The 22,948-nt window shown below is 45.3% G+C and overlaps 1 protein-coding gene across 1 annotated transcript in view; it reads right to left on the minus strand.

Annotated features, from left to right (window-relative positions):
• Positions 1-14,719: 14,719 nt before the first annotated feature.
• Positions 14,720-22,948, minus strand: part of MARCHF4 (membrane associated ring-CH-type finger 4) — a 116,086-nt gene continuing 107,857 nt past the window's right edge. Inside the window, exon 4 of the mRNA XM_004033179.5 lies at positions 14,720-16,524. Coding sequence (XP_004033227.1) covers positions 16,157-16,524 — 368 coding nt within the window. The 3' untranslated portion in view covers positions 14,720-16,156. The remainder of the gene's footprint in view (positions 16,525-22,948) is intronic.

The raw sequence follows: 22,948 nt of genomic DNA on the forward strand, positions 1-22,948 counted from the left end.
AACCGGCCACAACCTGCTGCATTGTCCCCCCTATCATTCCATTCATGTGGAATTACTTCCAGGTCCATTAAGGAGCTACATGGACTCATGCTTTGGTGTGTTTTCTAATGCAGGTCCCTCATCCTGGAATGTTTCCTTTTTGTCTTCTCCCACATTTTCTCACCTATATGCCCGCTGATATATACTTATATAAAGACCAAGTGTAGTGGCTATGAAAGTGTGCCACTCAGACCACTTGCTGCAGAAAGCATAACTGTCAGTGCCTCCAGCTGTTGCCCTTCTGGTTTTGCTGCCATGTTCACACGAAGGCCATGGTGCCAGTGGGCTGCTCCCAGCCAATGACTGAGTACAACGGGGTACTAAGGCAGCCCCATCCAACAAGACATGAGATTCCTCCAGGAGACTTTGGCTCAAGAGTTTTCCATTGGTCTAGCCAAATCTTACCTGGAACTGCTCCTCTGCAAACTGAGACTTCGCCAACCCTATCCTCCTTTACCCCTCTCTTCCTTGATAGGAATCAGGCCTGCCTTATGGTCTGAGGGCTCTTCCTGCCTTCTGCTCCCTCCCTCAATGAATCTCTTGTATGTAACCCTCTGTCTTAGTCCATTTTGTGCTGCTATAACAAAATACCACAGGCTGGGTAATTTATAAAGAACAGAAATTTATTTTGTTACTGTTCTGGAGGATGGGAAGTCCAAGATCAAGGTACCAGCATCTGGTAAGGGCCTTCTTGTCACACCATAACATGGCAGAAAGCATCACATGGGTGAGAGATGGGAGGGTGAAGTCATCTTTTTAATAAGGAACACACTCCTGAGATAACAAGCCCAAGATAATGGCATTAATCCAGTCATGAGGGCAGTGCCCCAATGACCCAAACCCTTCCCTTTAGGTCCCACATCCCAACACCACTGTGGCATTGAGATCAAGTTTCCAACACATGAACTTTGGAGGACACATTCAAACCATAGCAGCCTCTCTTTGCATCTGCTTTTCTGTGAACCTGAACTAATGTACCAAGTTAACATCACTTATTTCTTAAAAACCTTCTTAACCTCCCTCAGGTAGAATTGAACTCTCTTTCACACTGTCCCCTCTACCTTGCATGTACTTTCATGATTATACCAATGGTTCTTTATGGTAATTATCTGCTTATATGGCTGTCCCTGTCACCCAGACTGCAGACTCCATGAGGCCAAGGAGTTTACTGTCTTATTTGTCTTACTAACATCACTGCCTAGTACAATGCCTGTTATATTCAGATGCACCATAAATGTTTATGAAATGGATGAATAATTGATCTATTTATTCCTTTATCAGTTCTCATCACCCTAGACTATGTGTCAGGTACTGAGAATAGGGAGATTAATGAACCAGAATCCCTGACTTTAATATACTCTTAGGCTGATCAGTGGGATTAGCATGCAGATAATGACATTAAAAGTGAGAATGGAATAGCTTCTTTCAAAATGGTATAAGCAAAATGAAATAAGAAACCAGAGGAAGGTATAATTGCTCTCACTGGGAATGGAGGATGGAGGAGGAATCAGCAAAGGCTTCCTAGAGACAGCATTTGGATTGGGCCATGTGGGATCTGTAAGATTTATACAAGGGGTGTAGGACACGAAGGGCCTTCCAGGCCAGAGAAACTATGTAAACAAGGGCACCAAAGTGTGTTGTGACGAGGGCCATTTTGTTAATTTCTGTCATGAAAATTTTCAAATACACACACAAAAAAGAAGGTAATGCATTTGTTTTACCTTCTTGTTTTGTTGTTTTAGCTAAATAAGACTTTATTTATTTATTTATTTATTTATTTTTGAGACAGAGTCTCGCTCTGTTGCCCAGGCTGCAGTGCACTGGCTCAATCTCGGCTCACTGTGACCTCCACCTCCCAGGTTCAAGTGATTCTCCTGCCTCAGCCTCCCGAGTAGCTGGGATTATAGGCACCTACCACCACACCTGGTTAATTTTTGTATTTTTAGTAGAGACAGGTTTCACTATGTTGGTCAGGCTGGTCTTGAACTCCTGACCTCAAGCAATCCACCTGCCTCAGCCTCCCAAAGTGCTGGGATTACAGGGGCTTTATTTATTTGATGTTTGTTTACTCTGTCTGATTCTCTAGGGTCTCCATCTGCCTTGGAACTCAGAAAGCAGCCTTCACCTTGTTTGTTTCAGTAGCTCCATATTGTCAATCTCCTTGACTGACTTTCCCAAGTCACATCTGGCAGGCTCTGTGACCAGGACTGATGTCTGTGAGGCTTCAGGCATTTGGCTGGACAAGCAGAAACTTTCAGCAAATATCCCCAGTCAGTCCCTGGACAGAGGACTGACTGGCCCCTGAGGACTGGAACCTGGAGTGGGCACGGGGCATCATACACTTTGTCTGCCATCATCTGCTGTTGGAAGGAAAACCCTGGCCTAGGAAGGATTTGGAAGGTGAGAGAAAGACTTAGGGGAGAGAAGGAAAAGAACCAACTGCCTGCAGTCTGGATGATCCTGCTTCTGTGCTTGCCAGCCTTGCTTGCAGCTTCTATTGGGCACAGAGGGAGCTGGGCTAGCAGGCAGCCACTCTCAAAGATGGCTGGCTGCATCTGTGTGCGGTGCCTCTCAGCCAAGCGGACTCCTCTCAACTGCGTGCTGGCAGCAAAAACTCCAGATCTCTGGTCGCTCCAAAGGCTATTCTAGAAAAACCTCTGGTCTGGAGGACCAAGGCCTAACTAAAGGTAGGGGAGGCCACTCCTGCTGTCCAACCCAAGGTCTCTTCCCTGCCCCTGCCCTTCATTAAATTACCAAATAAAGTCTGAAGTGCAGATTTCCTTGCTCTCAAACTTTCCTTATCACAGAACCATAGAAACACAGGCAGTGGGAAGCCTCAGGAGTCCTCTACCCCAAACCCTTTAGGGCCCACCCTGCTGCAAGTTCTCAGGAAAGATGACCCAGGACTTTATCCAAGTACAAGGTACCTATTTTCTAAAAAAGATTTTACTCATTGTTGTTGTTTGAGACAGAGTCTTGCTCTGTCGCCCAGGCTGGAGTGCAGTGGCACAATCTCAGCTCACTTCAGCCTCCGCCTTCCAGGTTCAAGCAATTCTTGTGCCTCAGCCTCCTGAGTAGCTGGGATTGCAGGTGTGCGTCACTACACCTGGCTACTGTTTGTGTTTTCAGTAGAGATGGGGTTTCTCCAAGTTGGCCAGGCTGGTCTTGAACTCCTGACCTCAGATGATCCACCCGCCTTGGCCTCCCAAAGTGCTGGGATTACAGGCATGAGCCACCACACCCGGCCTACTCATTGTTTTTAATAGTTACTTAATATTCTACTGTATATATGCACCATAATTTAAAACATTACACAAATATCACATGAATTCATTTTTATAATTAAAATGCAAACAATATAAGCAGAGAGAAAGTTCCCCCTTCATATTCCTCAACCACATCCTCTCCCCGCAAAAATTGCTCTAATCAGTTTGGTGGTATCACTCCATATTCTTTTGGATGTGGCATCTTAAAATATGAGATGTAGGCGTGGTTTTGTTGTGGTGGTTTTTCTCCAAGTATGTGATCATTATGCATCTTGTCCTGCAGATTTCAGTTTTCAATTAACAATATGATTTTGAGAACTTTCCCTGTCAGTCCTTCCATGCCTATGACATTCTCTGATGCTGATGGTATTGCATGGTTTCAATATCTCATACTCCATCACTCCCATGTGACAGACATTTACGTTCTTTCCAATTTGTCTCATTATTACACTCATATTGCTCTCATTTCCCAAGCTCTTTGCAAATGCAACATCTGCTACTCTCGCTCTAGGAGAGTTCCAAAGAAATGGAATCCCTGGGTTGAAGGACATGTATATTTAAAATTCAGTAGAATACTACCAAATAGCCCTCGAAAACAGCCTACTAATTTATCCTCCTACCCTCAGGGTGGGGCAGATGCCCCCAGCTGGCCTACCCAGCATCCAGTCCCATCTCCTTTTCCCTTGGTGCATTCCATAGTAGTAGCTGGTAAATAAATAAAAAAGGGTAAATAATCACTTTCCTAGCCCACCCCTCCAGCAGCTAAGTGTGGCTATAAGACACATTTTTGGCCACAATGCTACACATGGAAGCATCTAGGAGCAGAAACATAGTTCTTTACCTTTTCAGTTTTTTTGTTTATTTGTTTTTTGAGACAGAATTTTGCTCATGTTGCCCAGGCTGGAGTGCAATGGCGTGATTTTGGCTCACTGCAACCTCCACCTCCCGGGTTCAGGTGATTCTTCTGCCTCAGCCTCCTGAGTAGTTGGGATTACAGGAGCACGCCACCATGCCTGGCTAATTTTTTTTTTTTTTTTTTTTTTGTAATTTTAGTAGAGACAGGGTTTCACCATATTGGCCAGGCTGGTCTTGAACTCCTGACCTCCAGTGATACACCTGCCTCAGGCTCCCAAAGCGCTGGGATTACAAGCCTGAGCCACTGTGCCAGGCCAACTTTTCTTGACATAAAGGAGAGATGTGACTGGGCCCCCCTTCTCTTATGTCATCTCAAGATGAGCTATCACATTGAGACTATGAGGTTAGAGTCACAGGTGACAAATCAACATTTTAAGGGTGCCAGAGCAGATGACAGAAAGAACCTGAGTTGCTAGTGGCATCACCAAGCAACTGGACTGATGCCAGCAGCCATCTACACTGGACATCTTATTACAAAAGGAAAACACACCCTTAATTGTTTAAACTCCTGCTAGTTGGGTATGTTACTTGTAACTGAAGAAAAACTTAAATGGGACAGAGTACTGATTCCAGGTACCCATTTTGCTTTGATTCAACCTTGCTTTTTTAAAAAAATGTTGTGGGTACATAATAGGCATATATATTTATGGGGTACATGAGATATTTTGATACAGTCATACAATGCATAATAATCACATCAGGGTAAATGTGGTATCCATTGCCTCAAGAATTTATCCTATTTTATGTTACAAACCATCTAATTATATACCCTTTTGGTTATTTTTAAATGTACAATAAGTTATTGTTGACTCTAGTCACCTGTTCTGCTATCAAATACTAGACTTTATTCATTCTATCTAACTACATTTTTGTACTCATTAATCATCCCCACTTTCCCCGTCTCCCACTACCCTTTCCAGGCTTACCGTCCTTCTACTCTCTATCTCTATGAGTTCAATTTTTTAAATTTTTAGCTCCCACAAATAAATGAGAACATGCGAAGTTTGTCTTTCTTTGCCTGGCTTATTTCACTTCATGTCCTCCAGTTCCATCCATGTTGTTGCAATGACAGGATCTCATTCTTTTTTATGGCTGAATACTACTCCATTGTGTATGATGTACCACATTTTCTTTATCCGTTCATCTGTTGATGGACACTTAGGTTGCTTCCAAATCTTTGCTATTGTGAATATTACTGAAATAAACATGAGAGTGCAGATATCTCTTCAATATACTGATTTCCTTTCTTTAGGGTATATGCCTAGCGGTGATTGAAGAGGATACAAAAAAAATGGAAAGATATTCCATGTTCATGAATAGGAAAAGTCAATATTATTAAAATATCCATACTACTCAAAGCAACCTACAGATTCAGTGCAATCCATTCAGTGCAATCCCTATCAAAATACCAGTGATATTTTTCACAGAAATAGAAAAAAAATCATAAAATGTATATGAAACCGCAAAAGGCCCAGAATAGCCAAAGCTATTCTGACCAAAAAGAGCTAAACTGGAAAAATAACATTATCTAACTTCAAATTATACTACAGAGCTATAATAAAAAAACAACATGGTATAGGCATAAAAACTGACACATAGACTAATGAAACAGAACAGAGAACACAGAAATAAGTCTGTCCATCTACAGTGAACTCATTTTTGACAAAGGTGCCAAGAACATACATTGGGGAAAGGACAGTATCTTCAATAAATGGCACTGGGAAAAACTGGATACCCATATACAGAAGAATGAAACTACACCCCAATTTCTCACCATATACAAAAATCCAATCAAAATGGGTTAAAGACTTAAATCTAAGAACCCAGACTTTGAAACTACTATGTATTAGTCCGTTTTCACACTGCTATAAAGAAATAGCTGGGACTCGGTAATTTATAAAGGAAAGAAGTTTAATTGACTTACAGTTCTGCATGGCTGGGAAGGCCTCAGGAAACTTACAATCATGGCAGAAGTGGAAGCAGGCACATCTTACATGGTGGTAGGTGCGAGACAGTGTAAAGGAGGAACCATCAAACACTTACAAAACCCTCAGATCTCACTCACTCAGTATCACAAAAGCAGCATGGGGGAAACTGCTGCCATGATCCAATCACCTCCCATCAGGTCCCTGCCTTGACAAATGGGAATTGTAGGGATTCCGTTTCGAGATGAGATTTGGGTGGGGACACAGAGCCAAACCCTATCACACTACAAGAAAGCATTGGAGAAACGCTCCAGGACATTGGTCTGGGCAAAGATTTCTTGACTAATACCCCCACATGCACAGGCAACCAAAGCAAAAATGGACAAATGGGATTACATGAAGTTAAAAAGCTTCTGCACAGCAAAGGAAACAATAAACAAAGTAAAGAGACAGCCCACAGAATGGGAGAAAATATTTGCAAACTATCCATCTGACAGGGAACTAATAACCAGAATATATAAGGAGCTCAAGCAATTCCATAGGAAAATATCTAATAATTTCATCAGAAATGGGCAAAAGATCTGAATAGAGATTTTTCAATAGAAGACATACAAATGCCAAACATGTATATGAAAAGGTGCTCAGCATCATTGATTATCAGAGAAATGCAAATCAAAACTATAATGAGCTATCATCTCACTGGTTAAAATGACTTTTATCCAAAAGACAGGCAATAACAAAGGCAGGCAAGGATGCAGAGAAAAGGAAACCATTGTACACTGTTGGTGAGAATGCAAATTAGTACAAATCACTATGGAGAACAGTTTGGAGGTTCCTTGAAAAACTAAAAATAGAACTAACCCCATAAGATTCATCAATCTCACTGCCAGGTATATACCCAAAAGAAAGGTAACCTTGCTTTTTATATGCTATGGTAATGATACAACTTTCCTATTACTCTGTTGAACAATAAAAATCATAATAGCAATTATTTATTTACTGCCTACTTTATATGCATTATCTCTGATATTACAAAGGTCTTCAGAGGCCAATTATCTTTATTTTAAAGATGAGGAAACCACAGACCAAAAAAGCTAAGATACTTGCCCATGTTCACAAAGGATTCTGACCTGGTTCTGACTGCTTCCATAGGTCCCCATTTTTAAAGTCAGACACCCATGGTAGCTTATTTAATCCAGGAAAAACAATAATAGTAGCAGTAAGTTGGCACATGTTGGGGGGCCGTGTCATGGGCAATACCAGGGGTAATGGAGAACCCCTTTGACTGTGGCCAGTGGATCAAGGTCTTGCACTGTGCTTTGCCTCATATTTTCCATTCTGAATCCTGGTGTCCTGAAGCCCTCATAACTGGATCCTGCCCCTTCCTAAGCCCTTAGATCAGAGTTCTGATCAGAGATCTACCTACTTTTCACTTTAGGTCCCTTTTTGTCTCCCCAGTGTAATCTAAAGAAATGTTTTAAGAGAACACTCTCTGCATGTGTGTCTGTGCATATTGTCTTTCTATTTTATCATTTGATAACTGAACAGATTCACAAAGAGTATTAAGGGAGGCAAGGTGTGTAGTGGATTATGCCTGTAATCCCAGCACTTTGGGAGGCCAAAGCGGGTGGATCACCTGAGATCAGGAGTTCCAGACCAGCCTGGGCAACATGGACAAACCCCATCTCTACTAAAAATACAAAAATTAGCCAGGTGTGATGTCGCGTGCCTGTTGTCCCAGCTCCTTGGGAGGCTGAGGCACAAGAATCACTTGAACCCGGGAGGTGGAGGTTGCAGTTAGCTGAGATCACACCACTGCACTCCAGCCTGGGCAACAGAGCAAGACTTTCACAAAAAAAAAAAAAGAAAGAAAGAAAGAAAGAAAGAAAGAAGAAAGAAAGAAAGAAAGAAAGAAAGAAAGAAAGAAAGAAAGAAAGAAAGAAAGAAAGAAAGAATTAAAGGAGAATAACAGTTGTGAATGCTGCCAGGAAGCCACCTTGAGCCCTACTCAATAGGAAAGGGAGGCAACCTGTTACAGTCTTTGGTCTCCCAACCAATGCACCATGGATTTAACACAAAGTTTTGTCATGGGGATATAAGGAAAGCTTTGTATTCATAATTTTAAAAAATTTTGGTTACAAGTGATATGCATGCAGCTCAGACTAATATAAGCAAAATGAAATTGATTGCCTAATGTCCTGGGAAATCTAGTGGAGAAGCTGGCTCAGTCATGAGTGGGTCCAGGAGAGGCAGGACCGTCTCTCTCTTGCTCTTTGCTTTGTTTGTCTCTATGTCTTGACCACATTCAGAAGGTAGATGCTTTCTTGGTGGCAGAAGATGGGATCTTTTATTTTCTCTGACACACAGATGTACAGCTAGCAACCCTAGCGGAGGGAAACTGTGTCTCCCGCTAGCCCTGATGGATAAGTCCCAGGGAGGACAATGTCTTTTTTTTTTTTTTGAGGCGGAGTCTCGCTCTGTCGCCCAGGCTGAAGTTCGGTGGTGCAATCTCGGTTCACTGCAAGCTCCACCTCCCTGGTTCACACTATCAGCCTCCCCAGTAGCTGGGACTACAGGCGCCCGCCAGGCTAATTTTTTTTTTTTTTTTTTTTTTTTTTTTTTTTTGAGTAGAGACGAGCTTTCACCTTGTTAGCCAAGATGGTCTCCATCTCCTGACCTCATGATCTGCCTGCCTCAGCCTCCCAAAGTGCTGGGATTACAGGCGAGAGCCACCGCGCCCGGCCTCACATACCAATTTCTGAATCAACCCCTGTGGACACAGAAATAAGAGACTTTTGACTATCCAGCCTGGATCACAGTCTCATTTCTATGGCTACAGTGGTTTTAGTGGTTCAGCCCTACCAAAACCATATGGCATGAGTTTCCCATAGGAAAGAGGGTGGGTCACTGTGTGCTGAATAGACAAAAGCAACAGGTGTCCACTGAAATGATATGAGGAGCGATGGACAACGTGAGCTAATGTCTCAGCCTTGAGGCTTTTGAGGGTGGGACTGGGACTTACAATAAGGTCACCATAATTCAGCAGACAGGTGTATCCTCTCAGCATGCTCAGGGCAGTGGCAGCTCCATGATTTCTGCATTTCTTCTTGGAAGAGGGATAGCAGCCTGTGTTGGAGGGTGCAGAGGGTTCCCCTCTCAACAAGTCACCCTTTGGAAGGATCACTGCCTGGGACATAAGAGCTGGTATCCCAACTCTAACCTGTGGAAAAAGGGGCTGCTCCAGCCACGTGACATTACCAAGCTTAGAGGGCCTGATACAGACAGGCCCCTTCCTGCCCCTCTCCATCTATTGCCTGGGAGTCTTGATCCTCCAGGAGAAAACCAACAGGCTGCTCAGTCAACAGGCCTTGACTCCATGTCACCTTTTGGAGAATGCATCTGTTACTCTCTGTGCTTATGTCTTTCTGTGTGTGTACCCGCGTGTCAAATGCAGATACATGGCTGTGGTCCTCCTGGCTAAAAGAACACCATACAGTTGTCCACCTGCCTGCTGATGATTGAAATTCCACCACTTATGGGATTACCCCCCTTGCTTAAGAATTACCTCCTCTTAAAAATGCAAATTTCCCAGAAGAGAAAATACTGTTCGCTTGCTTATTTATGGTTAATAAGCATAAGCTTGCCAAGCTCTTTCATGAGAAATATTTTTTATGAAAAATGCTGAGCTTCTTAACAGAGTCTAATAAATAGGCAATGGGGTTTTTGAAGGTGGTTTTATCTAATTTACATTTGAGGTACCCACCTGGCAAGAACTTCCATATTGCAGTTTCTCACCACAGGTTCTTATATGAATAAACTTCTAGTTACCTCTGACTCCCTGATAAAACTAAATTATACACAACTGTAAGTGATATTATTTAAGATGGAATGGAAAATCAAGGAGGAGGAATCATGTCCAACATTTGGGTTTAACACAGCGTTGAAATAAAGAAATAGCTCTAAGACAGAAAACGGAAACCCGGAGTTCAGGAGTCTGGATTTCGGAGTAGGAGGCAACCAGGAAAAATTTTAGGGTCTGAATTATTAGAAAAACTGCTGAAGGTATCAATCTTCCCACAGAAGGAGGGATGGAGAGGTTGGAGCTGACCTTAGCGGACATTGAAGGACATGCGACATACAGACATCTCGGTTACATCTGGCTGATGGGGGCCTCATTCTCTTCCTTCTTTGCCTCTTGAATCAGATAAACCTTTTAAATGCATTTCCACTTTGCTGAGAGGCAGTATAATGCAGAGGTTAGCAGCCCAATGTATGGCCTCAGACAGCTGAGGTATAGATTCCCGTGCCACCATCTATAGCTGTATGACCTTGGGCATCGTGCTTAACCTTTCAGGCCTCGGTTTCCTCCCCTGAAAAATGGTAATAACAGTAGTTTCCAACTTATGGGGTTGGAAAAACCCAACCACCTTGGAGAACTAATTAATAAATAATAAAATAAAATAAATCCACCTCTGTATTATTAGATGCAGAGCCCAAGCATTCTACTTTTTCATTTAGCGGATTGTCCCCTCTCTGTGGGAGAGGGCCCCTCAGACCCATGGGCCCAACTGGCCAAGGTGCCAACTGCATCCGGCACGGTGCTTTCCTTGCTGGGCTGGGCTTCAGAAAATGGCAGAGCGCCAGACTTTGGCCAATGCCAAGGGCACTGAGGTTGCTGTGTTTAGGACTTTTCCTTCTCGAAAGGTATGACGGCATGGGCACCGGGTGAGCCTGCTTCTCTTTTCATCCATAACCCTAAACCCTCCTGAGCCATGGCTCCTCCTCCTCCCTAAACATCTACTGAGCCCATGGGCTGGACCTGAGCACGATGGGGAGATGTTTTGGTACATGTTATGGGTAACACACTTAAAGAAGAGGGACTCACCTCGACCAACTGTGGTTGGGAGCCAGGAGGATATTGAATGCTGCAGTCCTCAACTGGTTGGCTTGGGCAGGAAGAAAGCCAGTGGATTCTCGGTGCTGTGATGGGCTGTGTGAGGAGTAGATGTGGGAGGAGGGAGGACCCATGATGGGGGCCCATGGTGGGATGAGTAGGTACTGAGCTAGCCCACTGACCACCAGCCAAGGCAGCCCAGACCCTGGACAAGGCCAGTTCCTCACACTTGGAGTCATTCCGGAGTTTCACTCTACTGTCCACAGCACCCCAAGGATTGCCTAGTTCCCATATTCTATTCTACCAATAAGGGGGGTGAGAAAGTGTGGGGAGAAGGTTTTGGGACTACTGCATCAATGCTGTGGCAGGATAATTTGAGGAAAGGTAGCGAGGAACAATACAATATGCGTTTTTCCTCCCACCCCCGCTGCCCTCTCACCTCCACAATACAAGAAATTCTGCTTATGAACACACAATTATCCTTAGAAATTGGTTATGGTCCTATCAAACCATGCCCCTACCCTCTGCCATACATCCGGATCTCACAGGCAAAACAAAGAAATAACAGTTATCTCATACAGACTAAAACAATTCTATGATTTTGGAGTTTCTATGTTCTAAGATGGTGACACCTGATTTTCCTGAGAGGTAGGGACAAGACCTCATATTTGTGGGGTTCTCCTAAATGCTGTGGACTGTGACTAGAACCCCCAACCTGCCACTCTGCACCACTCATTTGGAACCAGTGCCAAAAGTCTAATATCCAAAGAGGATAATTTTTTATTTTTATTTTTTAATTGGGAGGAGAGGCCTCTTTGAACCTATATGAATCTTGGCTCTTTCCCCATAAAAATATGATTGAACTATTCCGATTGCCCTTTCAGAATTCCATTGTTCTCAAATATAACCAACCCGCTTTTATATAGGCTTCATTCAACCATGATATTATCTGGATAACAGCAAGAATTGTCATGTAAACTCAGCTTTTTTTTCTGTAGGGGACGTAAATCATTTATTTGTGTTTACCCCAATCTCCAAAGCTTTCCTGTAGATCTCTCACACTCTAACCTCCCTGGTTGACCTGATCCAGATTTTCCTTAAATTGGCTGGTTGTCTTGAGGAAATGTGACAGAGTGGTTATGCTGAAAACCAGATTGCTGGCCAGGCGCGGTGGCTCACACCTGTAATCTCAGCACTTTGGGAGGCCGAGGTGGGCATATCACCTGAGGTCAGGAGTTCGAGACTAGCCTGGCCAACATGGCGAAACCCAGTCTGTACTAAAAATACAAAAATTAGTCGGGCATGGTGGTGGGTGCCTGTAATCCCAGCTACTTGGAGACTGAGACTGGAGAATCACTTGAACCCAAGAGACAGAGGTTGCAGTGAGCCAAGATTGTGCCATTGCACTCCAGCCTGGGCAACAAGAGTGAAACTCTGTCTCAAAAATAAATAAATAAATAAATAAGCAAGCCAGATTGCTGGGGATGGGATCCTGGCTGGTGACTATAGGCAAGTTACTTAACCTCTTGGCCTCAGCGTCCACATCTGCAAAATGAAGATAAGAATGGTATCTGTTTCATCAGGTTGTTGGACTGTTAAGTGAATTAACACATATAAAGCATTCCATTTGGTGCCTTGCACATAGTAAGAACTTCAGATGTTAGCTAGTATATTGCCCCATACATGGGTCATACTTGCAGATGATGTGCAAGTGAACTCTGCGCTACTTTTCATTACTCTGCATTAAATAACTCCACAGGAAATATAGACATTTGCCTCATGGTATGAAAGATGATCTGCACATCTGAAAGAGGGCAGTGATCTCTGGTCATCAGTGTGTACTTTTACCTTGCTTCCCAGAGACGCATATAAAATATAAAACCCCAATTCATTCATTACTGTACCCATAAATTCAACTCCCTAAAGCACTGGGAAATTACCATCCTGTTGGGTGGAGAAGTCAGAACTTGACCTTTCTTTTCTACTCTGATTGACCTTGTGTGTTAGAGCATAAGTTGAAAGAAGAGGAGGCGTGTCTCCTAGATGCTGAAGGTACTCTTGCACTCTTCCAAGAGTGTCTTACTCTTTCAAAAGTATTCATTGAGAACCTACTGTGTGCCAGGTACTGCTGTGGGTCCTGAAAATACAGCAGTAAACAAGGCAGATGAGGTCTTTGTTCTCTTGGAGCTTGCATTATCAAGATCCAATAAACTCCAGCATCCTACAAGAGTTTATTATTAATTGCCTCTTCTTCTTCAGTACAACATATTCAAATGATGACCTTCAATGGCTGCAAGAGTCTAAAGAGCCCTGCGAACCACCAAAGAAAAACAACATCATAGCCACTATAGTTTTGATGATATGCGTATTTTGTTGTATTATAATACCTTTTTTTCTTTTCTTTTTTTTTGAGACCGAATCTTGTTCTGTCACCCAGGCTGGAGTGCAGTGGTGCAATCTCGGCTCACTGTAACCTCCGCCTCCTGGGTTCAAGTGATTCTTCTGCCTCAGCCTCCCAAGTAGCTGGGATTACAGGTGTGTGCCACCATGCCTGGCTAACTTTGTATTTTCAGTAGAGACGGCATTTCACCACATTGGCCAGGCTGGTCTCGAACTCCTGGCCTCAAGCAATCCACCCGCCTTGGCCTCCCAAAGTGCTGGGATTATGGGCGTGAGCCACTGTGCTCAGCCTTTTTTTCTTTTTAGAATTGGTGTCTTGCTATGTTGCCCAGGCTGGCCTCAAACTCCTGGGCTCAAGTGGTTTTCCTGCCTCAGCCTCCCAAGTAGCTAGGACTAAAGCATGTGCCACTGCAACCCACTTTGTAATACTTTTTTGAAAACAGATAGTCCATATAACACATCTATAGCCTCCATAAATGTTTATTTAAACTGAAAAGCCTGTTCCTAGACCATACTGAAAAATAAACATGCTTCCTCTACATGGTTTATTTGCACAGTGTGATTGGTTTTCATTTGTTTGTATGTTTTCCTTGTATGTGTCCTTCAGTCTCTCTCCAAGTGTGTCTTTCTTAACTCTCTGGATTTTGAGCTTCATCAGGGAGGAACCTTTCTAAGCCTATGCACAGCCCACTGATGTCATTGCCTGACCCACAGCCAGCCCCAGGATGGGAGGGCCAGATTAAGTTGAAGGGAAGAAAAGATCCTGTCTGCTGCCTCATAATATGTCCAAGCCCTCTCATGAGGTCTTAACGTGGGTGCTGTCCTCTGATAGTCAAAGGACACTGTCAGGGCAATGAGGTCCTAACACTCCTCTCCTGTGTGTGGCTTTCCCAGCCTCTGTGAAATGACCAGATGAAGTGGAGCTCTCCAAACTGCCACCAGCACCCATGGTCTCTGCTTCTAGGATTCCTGGGCAGAATCCTTGGGAGAGCCTGGGGCCTGAAGGACTCTTTCTGCTAGGATGCCAAGAAGAGGCCAGGAGTTTACTGCAGATTCACACACAGGCACACAGAAGGGAACATCCCTGCCTGCCCTGCCCCATCCGTGCCCTCAGAGGAGAAATGAAAATGTGCCTGATTTCTTGTGATGGGGGAGAATCTATCCCTTGGAGAATGCTCCAAGGGATGGAGCAGACACAGGGAGAAAGAAGGCTGTTTACACCACAGAGGGAGGATAGGGAAGAGGAAGAAAAACTCGCATATGGAAAGGGACACTAATGGTAGGGAAAGAAGTTTTATTTTCAAGCTTTTAAGAGAATATTACAAACAACAGAGAGTTTTAAAAAACCCTAAAAACTAGTTTAAAAAAGTACTTGACAGTGTCCTTTTAATACCCATGGATGACGCGACCATTGTGCAGTGACAACCAGAAACTTTGCAGGTGAACACCCAGTGGCCTTCCCTGGCAGGGTCCCCAGAGCGAGCAGGAGGGGTCCAGGGGTAGTGCTCCCTGCCAGGCACCCTTGGGCCCACCTGGCTGCACGGGAAGGAGCAGGGAGCACAAAGCACTGAGCATCAGCCTGACTGCCTCTTTGGGGAGGGTTCCAAACGGGGAGGGTTCCAAGCAGCAAGGAATACTTAGACTGGGCTCTACTCCACTCCTTGGGGCACACTGGTCAAGCTCCTCTCAACCACTGCAGTTGCTCTCTTGGAAGCCGCTAGGTCAGGGGTGCCCTACCGTGAGGGGACTGGGTCTGTGCATGTGCCAAGACAAGAAGGGGCTGGCATTGCACATGTCCTTGCCATGGTGGGGTTGGGTAGTTGGGAAAGTTGCTCCGGGATTGACAGCTTCCAAAGCTGAAGCCACAGCAGCAGAACTGTGCTTGAAATATCCACTGGAAATCTGTACTTTTCTCTAGGTCTGTGTGTGTGTGTGTGTGTGTGTGTGTGTCCTGTAAACATCTTTGAACCAAATCACTATAAAATAAATTAACAAGGGCACAGAAAGACACCCTTTTCCAAACCTAAGCCCTCTTTTAGCCCACCTGAAATCGGGAGTTCCATTTGGAAGTTCCTTCAGGAAGGAGACACACCTCTCCCTCTGGCTGCTCACACCAGCATATCCCTCCCTGTGCATCCCTCCCTGACCATCCACCCCACCATCCCCACAGCCATTTGTCAGCGAATCTTGCCCATCCAAATGAGCCCAGGAGCCCCAAAGGCAGTGTGTCCCTGCCAGCTCACCCGTGCCTCCCCCTTTCCTGGCTGCCTGCAGAACACAGCCCCAGGAGAAACAAAACCAAACAGGGCGAGAGCAGAGCAGACCACAGATGCTTTTCCTCTTGGCCCCCTTGGCCTCCGGCACTGCCACAGTCACACAGGCTTTGCCTGCCCTCAGCCTCTGCTTCTTCGGGTATCTTGCCTGCAGGTGCATTGAGGCAGGGTTTTTCTGTTGGGCCAGGTTCAGCCTGTATTGCACTTTGTTGTTGAGTTGGTGTTGGTTTTCATTGTTGTTGTGGAGAGTGGCATTGACTGATTGGAAATAGCAGAACTGCTCCTGCACCAGCCTCACTCCCGCTCTGACCCTACCCCAGGGCTCCCGCCAGGCCCCCCACCCTCTGCCTGCTCCCTCTATTGGCTCCGGGGGTGCCACTGCACCTCCCCACCCTGCTCCGGGCCCTCAGTGGTGGTCATGGCCTTCCTCCCGGGCCTCTGCTCTCACACTGTCGTGACTCTCATGACCAGCTCTCGGCTGCTGCCTGGGGGACTTCGCTGTTCATGAGGTCTCAAGTGACTCAGGATGTGCAGGATGGTATAAGCACAGTGGTGATGGGACAGAGGGCCTGAGGGGTGGCCGGCAGCCTGGGCAGGGCCCTGCTCAGGGGCAGGGGTGCCTGCGGTCTCCTCTTCCGAGGAGGGGATATTGGCCTGGGTGGACGAGGAGGTCCGGGGGTTGGTCCTGCCTCCTGCCTTTTGATCCTCCAGGTCTTTTGTCTTGTCATAGTTCAGCACTTTCCACTGCTGGTTGACAGCCTGCCACCGTTTAAAGATGCGGTACACCGAGGGTCCTTCATGGATGATGAGACCTGAGGCAGCAGGGAGAGGAGAAACAGAGGCCAAATGAGAGGAAGTGGGTCACGGCCAGGAGACCACAGTCTCTCTGAATCTATGCAAGGTATGGGCAATGGCTCCAGTGCTGAGCCATGGGAGGACCATCCCTAGATTCCCAGGCTCAGCGAGTTCCAGTAGGCAGAAGGTGGAGGGGCCACCAGGCCGAGTCCATGAAATAGTTGAGCACCTTCAGGCAGTGCCTTCGCCCACTTCTACTCCACCCCACCCCCTTCCTGCCTCGACAAAATCCAAATTCATCCACTAAGGCATAATATAAATATCTTTTCCTCCCTCTATTATGTATCCATGGCACCCAGTCCTTAGCAGATGTTGAATGAATTGTGTGCTTTTAAAGCACCACAAAAGAAAACCCATGGTTTCTCCACACCTGCTAAAGGTTGCTAGAAATCCCACTGGTTAACTCTTTGCATGGATACCCCAGTACTACTGAGATACAAACAGCCCTTTGATGCAGTTATATCTGCCAGAGGCAGTGATAGAGTTGGAAACAAGTTACACCAGGCAGCAAGGCAAATAAATAATCATTGTGTGCCTATTGTGTGCCAAGCACTGGGGATACTGCAGTCGGCAGGACACCCTCTGAGAGCTTACATCTTCATGGAGACACACAATAGACAAACAAACCAAAGTGACAATTTCAGGTGCTGACAATTGCCTTAAGGAAGATAACTGGGGTTAAATATCCACTGGCTGCAGGCATTGAGATCCTGTTTTAGCAAGGGTGGTGGGAAAGGCCTTTTGGAGGAGATCATATCTGAGTTGAGACTTAAGTGATGAACAGGAGAGATCCATGCAAAGATCTGGAGAGAGAGCACTTCGGTGGAAGGAACTCCAAGTGCAAAGGCCAGGAGGTGGGAATGGAATGAACAAGGTCAGAGAGAAGGTCAGTGTGACCAATACAGTGCAGCAGTGAGGAAGTGGAGGGAGGTAAGTTGAGCAGAGGCCAATGGATGGTAGGGTCTTATAGGCCATGGCTAGGGATTTGCATTCTATCCTGAGTATAATGGGAAGCCATTGACGGTTTCAGTAGGGGGAATGATGTGATCTGATTCACCCTTCATAAAGCCACCTGTGGCACCTGTGAAGAGGGCCAAGAGAATGAGTGGAAACCCAAGCAGGAAGCAGTGACGTCATGGGGGTTGGAAATGGTGATAGCATTGACTAGGGTCATGGTGGTGGAGCAGTGAGAAACTGCTGGAGTCAGGCTGTGTGCTGGAAGTAGAGCTGAAGACTTGCTGACTCGCAGGGTGGGAATGAAGAGAAAGATCTGGACAACTGCGAAGCTCTTGGCCTCAGCAGCTGCATGAATGGGAAGCCATTTCCTGAGAAGTGGAGGGCACCAGAGGCAGGCTATGGATTTGTGTGGTGGCTGTGGTGACCGGATTCATTTCCTATTGCTGCAGTGACAAAATACCACACATCTGGTAGCTTAAAACGGGATGCATGTTTGTCTTACAGTTCTGGAGATCAGAAGTCTAAAATCAGTCCCCCTGGGCTGACGTGAAAGTGTCAGCAGGGCACCTTCTGGTTCTTTCTGGAGGCTTTGAGGGGGAAGAATCTGTCTCCTTGCCTTTTTTCAGCTTCTAGAAATTGCAATTTCTGCCTCGTTCTTGCATCACTCCAGCCTCTTTCTTCTGTTCTCACCTCTCCTACTACTCTTCTGTCATCAGATCTCCCTCTCCTTCTTGTAAGAACACTTGTGGCTACATTTAGGGCCCACCTGAATAATCCAGGATACTGTCCCCATTTCAAGATCCTTAAATTAATCACATTGGCAAAGTCCTTTTCCATATAAGGTAACATTGACAGGCTCAGGGATTAGGACCTGGATGTCTTTGGGGCCCATGATTCAAGCCTATCAGAGTGATTACTAGCTACATTTTGGTCATGGTTAGTTTAAGGTGTCTGATAGAAATCTAACTAGAAGGGTCAGATGGGCAACTGGACATATGAGTCTGAAGCTTAGGGAGAGGTCTGGCCTGGAGATAGAAGCCATCATTGTAGAGGTAGAACTTGAAGACTTGGAAATGGCTGAGACCTCTTAGGGGAGAGAAGAAGGCCAAAGACAGAGCCCTGGACTTCAGGTGTTAAGAGGCTTGGTGGAGGCTTTGGTGGAGATAGGGCCAATGAATGAGGCTCAAAAGAAGCAACCAATGAGGTAGAAGCAAGACCAGCAAGTGTGGAGACCCAAAAGCCTAGAGAAGGATTCAGAAAGAGTGCAGTGACTCTTTACAATGTTATCAAGAGGTCAGCTTGAGTAAAATGGGAAATGACCACCAGTTCCATGGGCACAGAAGGAGGGAGAATGATAGAAATGACAGCAAGAAAATCAGGTAGTTCTCATCCAAGTACACATATATTTTTTTTCCCATGAAGTCATCAGCTAAGATAGAAGAGATAAGAGAGGAAGTGTTAAAGATTTGTGGAGAGAGGAGAAGGTGGGAAATAATTATCTCGGAAAGTAGGAGTGTGAATTTACAAGGGAGATGTGGTAGAATTAGCTCACTGTGTTAAGTATCCATTTGAGATTTGTAGCCATAAATCTGAAGTGAATCTAGTTACTGGTTGTGTGATTTTTCTCCACCCCTTCAAACTGCTTGCTCAGGTGCACATGTGGAAGAAGAAGAAACCTGGGTTTAATCAGGGTAAACGGTTTCCCTGGGCAAACAGACATGATAATTATACGTACTTGCAAGAGAGTGATTATCATGCTGGACCATGGAGCCCAGGCTGGGGATGAGAATATGAAAGGTATAAGGAATAATGAAAAGTGGAAAGTGAGAGAGTCAAGGCCAAGTCTTTATGAGGTTAGAGGATTATTGGAGTCAGTGAATGGGGGGTGATGGTCGGACAGTGGGATGTTTAAATCCAGATTTTGGAGGTGGTGTGGTTACTAGCAATTATGAATCTAGGATGTGACTATTTGATGGGGGCTGGAGTGTGCTGGAGGAAAAGATCTTTGGAGCAGGGAATTGGAAAGACTATCTGCATCAGCCATCCTCAATGCTATCACACCAAACATCCCCTTTTTATAACAAATATATTTTAACATCATCATTCCCATCCTGAAATGAAATTCATAGCTACTCTGTCTTTTAAATTAATATAATGCCCTAACAGAGAATATAAAATAAAAATAATAAAGGGAAATCTTTTATAACAAAACAATATACATTTCAGTGAAAATGCTACGGTACAACTACATTAGGAAACAGACAAAACAAATGAACAAACCCCAGATATTTCCAAATGCCTCCGGGGGACAGGCCCATCTCTGCCGAGCACTGATCTATGTAGTGCTGAGGACAGGAGTGGGGGTAGTGTATGAGCAGGTGTGTGAGGGTATCTGAGGACTGAGTAGGCGGCCAGCATCCAACAGCATCCAGAAGGGAAAATGGGTGGTAAAGAAAGATGCACTTTGGCTAGGCGCAGTGGCTCATGCCTGAAATCCCAGCACTTTGGGAGGCCGCGGCAGGTGGATCACCTGAGGTCAGGAATTCAAGACCAGCCAGGCCAACACGGTGAAACCCCATCTCTACTAAAAATTCAAAAATTAGTCAGCTATGGTGACACGCGCCTGTAATCCCAACTATTCAGGAGGCTGAGACAGGAAAATTGCTTGAACCCAGGAGGTGAAGGTTGCAGTGAGCCGAGATCATGCCACTGCACTCCAGCCTGGGTGACAAAATCAGGACTCTGCCTGAAAGAGAAAGAAAGAGAGAGAGAGAGAGAGAGAAAGAAAGAGAGAAAGAGAGAGAAAGAAAGAGAAAGAAAGAGAAAGAAAGAGAGAGAGAGAAAGAAGAAAGAAAGAAAGAAAGAGAAAGAAAGAAAGAAAGAAAGAAAGGAAAGAAAGAGAAAGAGAGAAGGAAAGACTTCGAAGGGGCTGAGGCTTCTGAAGCATGAAGGAACAGAAGTAGTTGCGAGTGGTAATGGAAATCAAGAAGGACATGGGCCCCACCTCCAGACCCCACAAGACACAGTGTATGGGGGAAAGAACAGCTGCCACCAGTGTGAGGGAAACGTGTTCTCAGGACACAGCCATGCTTCAGGTAGGAAAGATGGAGGGAACACACAGAGAGGAGATTGCTAATGATGGACCATGAAGTACAGGGGGCCACGGTGAAGGGCTGGGAAGACGGGCTCAGATGTAGGGATGTGCTGAGCAGGAAAGGGATGCTGGTGCAGAGAGTGAGGCTGCCAGGAGCTGGGCCCTGCGATGGTGGGTGAGATGATCACACGGTGGGCTTCATCCCACAGCTACTGAGGATCCAGGGGAGCAGCCGGCTTGGAGCAAACAGTAATGAGTCACCCCAGCCTCCTGGTGCAAAACTTCAGAGCCTCTTCAGTCTCCAACAGGTTGCAATTCTCGGAGACCAGAGCCACCCACAAGGCCACTTTCTCCTCCAGTGTTCAAACTGTGTCTGAAATCATGCCTCGTTCAACAAGTCTTCAAGGTTCATCGAAAAAGAGGTAGTCTCAGGGGTTTCTAGCCCTTTGTTTGGATCACAACCCTTTGAGGATCTAATGAAGGGAAGGACCATCTCTCTGGAGGGGAAAGAAAACAGACACTCAAATTGTCCTTGTACTAAATCTCCTGAAGATCACTGGTGGACCCTCTGCTCTGGCCTGACAGATGCTGAACAAAGAGACTTCTTTTCTGTCCCACTCTCTCACCCTCTCCCAGTTGTACCAACTCCCATCATCTCTGCCAATCTTTTGAATGTGTACCTATGCACCCTTGGCACTGAAGCCATTCATCTGTCCATTTATCCCACAAACCTTGTTTGAACATTGGTATTCTCTTTTCTCCAGACTGTAAGCCCCTCGAGGACAGAGCCAGGTCTGGTTAATCTCCGGCAGCTAACACAGCACAAGGAGTGTAATGGTACAGTGGAAGAGATGGGGTGTGGAGAGAGAGAAGTGGAATCTTCTGAAGCCCCAAATTCACTCTTTCCAGTAAGGGACATTACATTTGATTCTCAATTAGCTTCTTGATCAGACAATTTCGTCCTGATTGAAGAGTGTGACTTAAATTCCTGGTGTGAATGCTGCCTTCCAATTATCTAACTGTCTAGTGTTCAGGAAGTAGTTAAACCATTTTAATGGATAGTTGGCTGAAGGTGAAGAAGGTGGACCTGTTTTTCTAGATAATGCTTGTTTGGGAAAAAAGGGAAAAGCACAAACTACCTCATTCAAATCCACTCTTCACACCCCTTCCTCTGCTCCCTGCTCTACAAATTTCTTATTGATTTCTTGGGTGGCAGCGTACCGAAGAAACAGGGGAAGATGACTGGGGCTCATCTGATAGGAGCAGGTGACGTGGCCAAGGTTGAAGAGGTGGGAAAAAGGGAAGGCGGATGGGAAGTGGCAGTGGATAGAGAAATAAACTGGATTCGATTGGGAAGAAAGGCTGCTGGTGAACAGAGGCAGAAAAGTCATAGGAGGAGAAAATGGGAAATGAGGGGGCATAGTAACATCAGAAACCCAACAAGTTTTGATTAAGTCCTTTCTGGTTTTTAAATACTTAATTTAATGGTGTTCTAGTGGTCACCTACAATGTACCCAACCCTGGGCTGTATTTGTGGGAAATCCAGTTCTAGAAGAATTGTCTCCTTTGTCTTTCCAATGTCTCTCCACCTTCCGGGGCTCCTCTTCCTCATAAAGCTGCAAGCTCCACGGGTCATCAGAATTCCACCCCCACTCCATGTCCTGCTAATGGCCTGGGTTAAGTGATATAAAAGTTACTGACACTCTAGAACAGTGCTTTTCACACCTTTTTTTTTTTTTTTTTTTTTGACAGGGTCTGTCTCTGTTGCCCAGGCTGGAGTGCAGTGGTGCAATCATGGCTCACTACAGCCTCGACCTCCTGGTTCAAGCGATTCTCCTGCCTCAGCCTCCCAAGTAGCTGGGACTTCAGGCACACACCACCATGCCCGGCTAATTTCTGCATTTTTTATACACACAGGGTTTTGCCATGTTGCAGACTGATCTCAACTCCTGAACTCAAACGATCCTCTTGCCTCAGCCTCCCAAACCGCTGGGATTACAGGCATGAGCCACTGAGCCCAGCTGCATTTCACACTCTACTGTGCATCAGAATCACCCAAAGAGCTTGTTAAGACAGATTCCCAGGCTGCAATCTTGGAGACCTACTGGCTTAGTAGCTCTGGGCTGAGGCCTGAGAATATGCATTCCTAAGAAACCTCAGGTGAGGCTGATGCTGCCTGTGTGTGGACTGCTAGGCTAGGACATGGTTTTTATTCCTCACAGAAGGTTCTAAATTTTGATCACAAAACTTATTATAAGTAATTTTAAAAAGTAATCTACTTCCAGATGTCATAGACATGGAAATGGGAAGAAATGGAAGAAATAAATACT

The sequence above is a fragment of the Gorilla gorilla genome, chromosome 11, assembly GCF_029281585.2.
Source record: "Gorilla gorilla gorilla isolate KB3781 chromosome 11, NHGRI_mGorGor1-v2.1_pri, whole genome shotgun sequence".
NCBI classification, from domain to species: domain Eukaryota; kingdom Metazoa; phylum Chordata; class Mammalia; order Primates; family Hominidae; genus Gorilla; species Gorilla gorilla.